Source organism: Myiozetetes cayanensis, unplaced genomic scaffold, assembly GCF_022539395.1.
Source record: "Myiozetetes cayanensis isolate MyiCay16 unplaced genomic scaffold, myiCay2020 scf1, whole genome shotgun sequence".
NCBI lineage: Eukaryota > Metazoa > Chordata > Aves > Passeriformes > Tyrannidae > Myiozetetes > Myiozetetes cayanensis.
This window is the reverse complement of record NW_026086604.1, coordinates 44,024,044-44,031,537: the sequence shown is the minus strand read 5'-3', so window position 1 is coordinate 44,031,537 and position 7,494 is coordinate 44,024,044. Positions and strand designations below refer to the sequence as shown.

Sequence of the window (7,494 nt, the reverse complement as noted above, 5' to 3'; positions counted from 1 at the left end):
AGGAAAATTTTTTTCAGCTCAATGGCTGTCAAACGTGGGATCAGGCTGCCCAGGGAAGTGGTGGAGTCACAAACCTGGAGGTATTTAAAGGATTTGCAGATGAGGTGGTTAGGGACACGGTGTAATAATATACTTGGCAATGCTGTGTTAATGGTTGAACTTGGTGATTTTAGAGGTCTTTTCCGATTTAAGTTGGAAAGGCAACGGAGATCAGAATCAGGCACACGATTATCCCCAAGAAGCAAATGTCATGCAACTATAGTTAACTTGCAGCATCATCTGAATCTAGTTTAATAACCAGAAAATAGGCTTTTGACAACAATAGTATTTCAAAATGACAGTATAATTAAATTTAAGTCAAAGCTATGCAATGATGGACTGCATGTTTATGTGTAACCAGCAAATTATATGCTTTTAAGCATGTCAGAATTTTCAAAAGAATTAACCACTGCAGTAATTCAGCTGAGGAAACGGTGGTAGGAAAAAGACTCCCCCAGGTCATTTTTCAACCAGCTGATATGGTGTGATACATACTGCTTGCCTCATACAGTGTTTCCAATTCCTACTTCCCTAAAATGCTATGCATTTTAATACCATTCAAGGACAAACCAACAGTCATGCTTCACTCACTTCTGAGAAGCAAGGGAGGGGACTGTTGGAATGGGATGAGTAATGAAAAAGAAAGTCAGTCTGTCATCCTATGTTACTAGCTGAGATTCAATTAATGCTGGTCAGTCATTATCATCAGGTTTGCATGAGCAATGCAACAAACAATTAGTGTCCAGTCCACTGTGGTTCCTGGTGGGAAAAGAAAGAGGAGAAGTTGCAGAAGGGGTCTTGATTTCATGGAGTGAAGAGAACCTCCACAAGACAGAGCAGATCTCACAACTTGTGTGATCTCCATTTTAAGACAAACTGATAGCATGACAGTTAACCAGTAAAAAACAAATGGCGATTTCAAGGTGGCACCTTTGGAAAGCACTTTGCTGTGCTGCGTGTCCCTGTTTCTACCCCCATCCATGTTTGTTCATCACTCACCAAGGAGTTCTCAGTGCTGATGGCTATTGCAAAAATCTGTAGTATAGCCATCTATTAACTCTCATTTGGTGGGAAAGTAAGGAACATTTTCTTTCCTTTCTATTATTTTCCCAATTGTCAGAACATTTACTTTAATATATAAATTTCTAAGCTATCCTTAAATAAAAGAAAAATCTGTGGTGGTAGAGTATATTTCGTTGAAACTGAATAGAAAGAAACTTTAACAACTCAAGTTTAAATACATTAAAGCTAATCAATTCATCCTGCACTCGAGTTTCCATTATACTTCTAAGAAAGCACAAAACAGGTCTGTAAAATATAATTAAGGAGAGACTGCTACATACAGCCTGTAAAATCAAGACTACAGCTTTTATTTCATTTGTTCTGCAGACTCATTAGAATTTTTTTCATTTAAATATCTTGAACTGTGTAGCCAAATTTATATGTGAAAGAAACAACAAATTAAATTAAATTATTCCTTATTTAAGCTGAATTTGAAACCATCTAAAACTGATGTTCTTAGTTCCACAATTTCTAAATTAGATTAAAAAAATATGTTAGCAAATTAATGCACATTTTTAAAAATGTTGTAGTTCTGCAAACTTGTATACTGAAACTTAACTGGCTGGGAAACCAAGGAAAGATTCAGAGCATGTGCCTCTGTGTCCTACTCTATCCCTGAAAAATTAAGACACAAAAGAACAATGAACCGTATTCCCAACCTGGACAACCCGCGGGCAGATGCACTGACTGCAGGGCATCCCCGGTGGAGGCAGGGGCTTGCACTCACCAAGCACAACGTGAGCACCAGCATCCTGAGCCTGGGCACTGTGCCATTCAGATGCAGGTAGGTGCCAGGGTGAGAGAGCAGCACACTGTCCATGAGACAGCCCTAGCACTGGTCCTTACAGAGCCTGCAGAGCTGCAGTCACCGACCAAGGGCTCACAGACAATCACTCTCTCATGTTGCTGCCTGTCCTGGTACTAGGTGTCTCTTCTCAGGTTGCCACAAAAAAGCAGTATGGGAACTGTCTCTGCATTAATATGAGTGCTAGGACTGGGTGTAAGTGCAGTATTTCTATGGAAGATATAAAGCACAAAGGAAATTTTCATTGCCTCTTCATCATGCATACTTGGGCTCTAGGTATAGACTGAACCATCAGAGTGAATGCTGTGCTGAGAACAAGAATCAGTGGACAACAACAGGAAGTTCTGCAACACTCGGAGTTTTCAAAGTACAGTCAGAGGTGCACGTGCTGCCACTAATGCCAATAGATTTTCCAAGTCCTATGATAATAATCAAAAAGTAATCACAGAGCAGCTGATGTGCTTTCCTGCAAGAGTTTCTGCCCTATTTAAGGATGAAAATGCTTCGGAGTGATTTATGGTTACAACTAAAGGAAACAAAAAGAAAAAAAGAATCAAAATATGCTTTCTAACCATACCATTGAGAAGAGGCTGTCCTCCATGAACACTCCTTGACACCACCGCACTGTGAACATCTTCAGGAAACCCAGTCTTGCATGACATATCTTCCTCGCAGGTTGCTTTTATCGGTGCCTGAAACACAAGACAAAATTTATGTAATACTTGCAACCCTCATTCAGCAGAGAAACATGCGGGTTGGCATACTCCATTTTGCTGCTGTCTTGTACAAGCAGAATCTTTGTTTCTGAATGCCTGTAATTAGGACCATGAGGGCAAAGGGTTAATCTTTCTGATAACTGGAATGGAAGGAACAAATCCCACTTGTCTGGTAAGATCTAAATAATACACAATCTTGATTCTTCTGACAACCAAGCATTTCCACTAAACCAGCCATCAAGAGTGAAGGGGAATCATAAGGGGAACAAAAACATTCCTTCCTCTGGAAATAAATGTTGCACAAAACCCTTTGGCAACTTTTTCACAGCCAGATAACTTGAGAGGAATGACTTCAACCACTGATTTAAAATGCTTTATTTAGACTATATCTGTGTGAGGCTGTACCAGAGCAAGTAAACCAAGATAAAATGTTACATTTGCACAAAGTTAGCAGAACTTACACTTTTGTTAGCATTCAAAAAGATACCATATAAAGCCAAATGTTTCCAATGCAATCTCCTATTTCAAAGGGACATTAAGTTAAAGGCAGAGCAGCTCGTTATTAAATCTGCACAACAAGGGAAGAGCTGAGCGACTGAAACTGTTTTTTCTCTCACTTGTTAAGACCCTCAAATCACAGTCTTAGGAGTTTCATAAATGCCTTTTTATTAAAAAATATAATACAGCATTCGGAAACTTATTTGTTCTGTAGTCTTCCATATTCACAATATACTTCTGATAGCTAAGATATTTTCCAGGACAGTTCTATGGCAAAGGACTAAGATTTCTTTTCAGTGGGTTGTTTTTGTCTCATTTTAGTGCTGCATAAGACAACAGCCCATCTTACATGTGAGTATGTGAGGATAAATGGCAAAATCCCTTTCACACTGCCCATGGCAGAGAGACCAGCTCCCATTCCAGCCTGGGCTGAAATACGTCCAAGAAATCATGAGAGCCCTCGCACAACCTCAAACATGCCTACATGCCAAATAAAGGCCTATCCACATGCATGCCCAGATGTAGTATATGGTCTTTGAAAGCACCAACAGCTGTGCCGTCATATCATACTTAAATCTGATCAAGACTTAAATGAGATTTTCCTTCTTACTTTCCCAGATGGTCTTCCACCGAGCAGACCTGTTCAAGGCCATGTAAGCATGTCTGCAAACACTTGGTAAAGAAAGTCCTACAGGAAAAAGGAAAAAAAAGTACAGAGAAAGAGGACATGATGGTGTTATTCACCCATTCACCATAGTAATCTCAAGGAAAGACACGTGGGACAGGAGCACTTCAAACCACAAGGGTTTCCTCAGGGAAAAGGGACTGGACAGAAGAATCTCTCCACTTGTACACATGGCCAAGCTCAGCCTGCCAAGCCCTATTAGAATCATTTTATCACTGATATAAGGAGGCATTTGTAACACATTGCTCTACATTAACACCAACACATTCCTAACTGTGCAACTCAACACTCACACTAACAAAACCCCAAAAATTGAAAAATTTACTACATAATCAGCAAGTTAATTCAATATCCAGATAAGTGCTCAGTGAGACAACTTGTAATTATCAAGTTTCAGGTTAATGGAAACTGTGGTGTGGATTTACTTGTGACTTAAGCTCTACATAGGTATCTCACCTGTGAACAATTCCTAATGTACTTGAAAATGTTTATATGAGGACCCCAAAGAGAAAGCAAACATAAAGCAACAGTTTAAATTACCATGAGACTATATTTACCTGCAAAACTGGAACTTGGATCTGTAGCTAAGCCCTAACACTCTATTTACACACTAAGTTTTTAAGACAAAAAGTTGGTAAACCAGAAATAAACCAGTTTACCTCAGCTTTAGAAGTTAAATCACAGGTTTGATAAGGTTCCCATGATTTGAAAGAAAAATAGTAAGAGTCTCATTTAAACTATTGTACAAAAGGTGACCTCAAAGTAAATGTGGTGGAAAAGAAAAAAAAAAAGACTTTCATGGTATCCTTGATAACAAAGAGGTACTGGGTGGTTCGGTGGGTAGCTGAGGAGATAGTAGGATTTTTAACAAGTCTGCACCCATGCGCCTTGGAATCTTTCAGCCTTTCCAGTAATCTATATGTACTAAACAGCTCTTATAAACTGAAACAATGCCCACTGAAACAAAGGCTGGGGGAGATGAATAGAGAGCCTTCTTTATTCTTTCATTTGCAGCCATCAATTTTATCCGGAAACAAAAGACTGTACTCTGCTCTCCAAAAACAGCCCTTTGTAAAGATTGTTTCAGAATAAAAACACAAGGGAAAGGAAGAATTCAAATTTTCAGCAATTCTTAATCACCCTATGTTAAGCATTCTGAATTAAGTTGAAGTTGCAGCTTCAGACACATTGGGTCATATCAAGTTCAGCCTAAGCGTACTGCAAGATTTAAACCATTTTAAGCAAAGGAGGATGCTGAAATATTTTTATCCCCTTATCTGGGGCAAAAGGTGAAAGCTAATGAAGATTATGATTACAAATTACATTATAGTAATTTACAGGGTTTTGTGTGATTAGCACAATTCCCAAGACTGTTTCAAACATAAGATAATATTACTTGTACATTCATCTACAGAAGGACTCTACTCAAAAAAAAAACCTGTCTTTTAAGATGGAAAGCAATTACTTTAGCTTGTACCCACACAAAACCTACTCAATTCAGTTACAAAGCTTTAAAAAAGTTCCAGTACTTGGAAAATTCTCCTCTTAAGTGCTGACAGGGTTTGCTAGGGCAAAATAGAGTTACTACTGAAAAACTATGCTGCTTTCCTCATCCTTTATGACTTATTTAGTCAATTTTAACTGCAAAATGAGTAATAAGCGTTACTATCTCCAGATGCTAGAGAGCTAACACCTAGTCAAACATGGTGGAAGATCATGCCTATAAACTCGGTACTGTAGAATCTCAGATTAAATGCAACACACAAACTGCAATTATGAAGCATCATGATGTAAATTAGAAGTCCTCTGCCAAAATTGTTATTCAATCAATTAAAAGAATTCACCCTTTTGATATACTTAGACAGTTAAGCTTGCAGTTTTGATACCCCACTCCTCAGCTACTTTAGTTTCATATCTAGAAATCCATGGTTTAATTCCTAGGTTGTATTACAGCTCAATTTTAAAAAAGAAAAATTACAAAAACACCACAACAACCTGTTGACAATCTCAACTTTATAATTCTAAAGGATTCGCATTTACATGTTTTTCTAAACATCACCAGTAGAAGTTTTCCAACAATACAGGCCTCACAGTTGTAAAAAGTTTGTAAACTGAAACAAGAATGAAGCCAGGCAAGATTTCTTCAATAGTCTTGACAGTTCTGGACTAATAACCGTTTCCAATTTCCAGAGTTTCTTAAAAGTAAACACATTCAAAATGCAATTCCAAACATCTGGAAACATCCATTTAAAAAAACATCTATTTCAAAATGTAAGCTCACCACTTTTTCTGCATATGCCATACACCACTGGAGTTCAGTAGCAGCTATGTTAATCCGAAATATCAAAGTCTCTGTTCTTCGAAGTCTCTTCTTCTGCATGTACTACAATGTAAGATTTCTTAAGAGCGATTGTACCACAATGCAAGGGAAGTTGTTTTTGAAATACTGCTTTCTTTTATAATCAATGTAACTTATTCCTATAGGAAAATAAGCCTAGGCAGTAAAATGAGAAACAGAGGGGTATGCATCAGAGAAAATTTCATACTAGAGTATAATTGCACACAGTACAGCTACTATTTGCCAAGTCCAGCCAATTCACCAGGACATTATCGTATGAAGTTCAAAACAATGTCTGACATAATTATATGTATGACTAAGCAAGAACAGGGTATTCGAGCTCTTCCTCCTTAATAACCAACATTAATTTGCAGTTATGACAGCAATATTCAACTTAAGTACAGATCACAGAAACATTTGTGACTGTGTTTAAAGACTGGGTGTTTCTTCATTAATTTAAAAGGCAGGATGGTACCCAATACTCACTTGCAAAACTTAGGTTGCAACTCTAGGGATTGTTCTTTCCATTTTTAGTTTTGTGTACAGACATTATCTGACACAGTGGGATATGCTGTAAAAGGCTGGTGTCATTTTATAAAAAGTTTCTACTTACTGACATAAGGCATACGAAAGATATTCTGCAGGATGATAGAACATCTCTGAAAAGCTTTAGATGCTAAAATTCAAACTGTTAAGCAACTCTCTTAAATCTCCAACTTGCTGCAAAGAAAAGCTGCAACAGTTTATACACCCACAGTACTCAGTACTTCAGCAAATGTAGTCAAGTACAATTTGTTTTCAACTAGAGTGCAACTGAAGAAAAAGAAATGTGCCTTTCATTCAAAGTGTTCGGGAAGCCAAAAGCTTCCAAAGTGGGTGCCAGGCTACATCCTCCCAGAGGTCATTCAGTTACACCAGAAAGGGCTTTCGTTAGGCCATCTTCACTTCTAGTTAATGCTCTGTTTCATGAATCACAAGATTTTAGATAAGAAATTAAACCAACACTTACAGCTCTCAAGCACCTTCCCTCAAGTGACAAAATCTGCAACATCTGTGTTTTAAAATAAAATTTTTTAAACCACCAAAGGTTCATGGAATCCTAGAATGCCTTGGGTTCTAAGTGACCTTAAGATCATCTAGTTTCAACCCCTCTGCCATAGGCAATGACACCTTCCGCTAGACCAGGTTGCTCAAAGCCCCATCCAGCTTGGACTTGAAGACTTCCAGGTATGGGGCATCCTCAACTTCTCTGGGCAACCTGTTCCAGTGCCTTACCACCCTCACAGTAAAGAATTTCTTCCTAGTATCTAACCTAAACCTACCTTCTTTCAGTTTGTAGCCATTCCCCCTT

At 38.2% G+C, this 7,494-nt stretch overlaps 1 protein-coding gene across 1 annotated transcript in view; it reads right to left on the bottom strand.

Annotated features, from left to right (window-relative positions):
- The window catches only part of CDH2 (cadherin 2), a 118,782-nt gene that overhangs the window by 104,801 nt on the left and 6,487 nt on the right, over window positions 1-7,494 (bottom strand). The window contains exon 2 of the mRNA XM_050307280.1: window positions 2,484-2,598. Within this exon, the coding sequence (XP_050163237.1) occupies window positions 2,484-2,598 (115 nt within the window). The remainder of the gene's footprint in view (window positions 1-2,483; window positions 2,599-7,494) is intronic.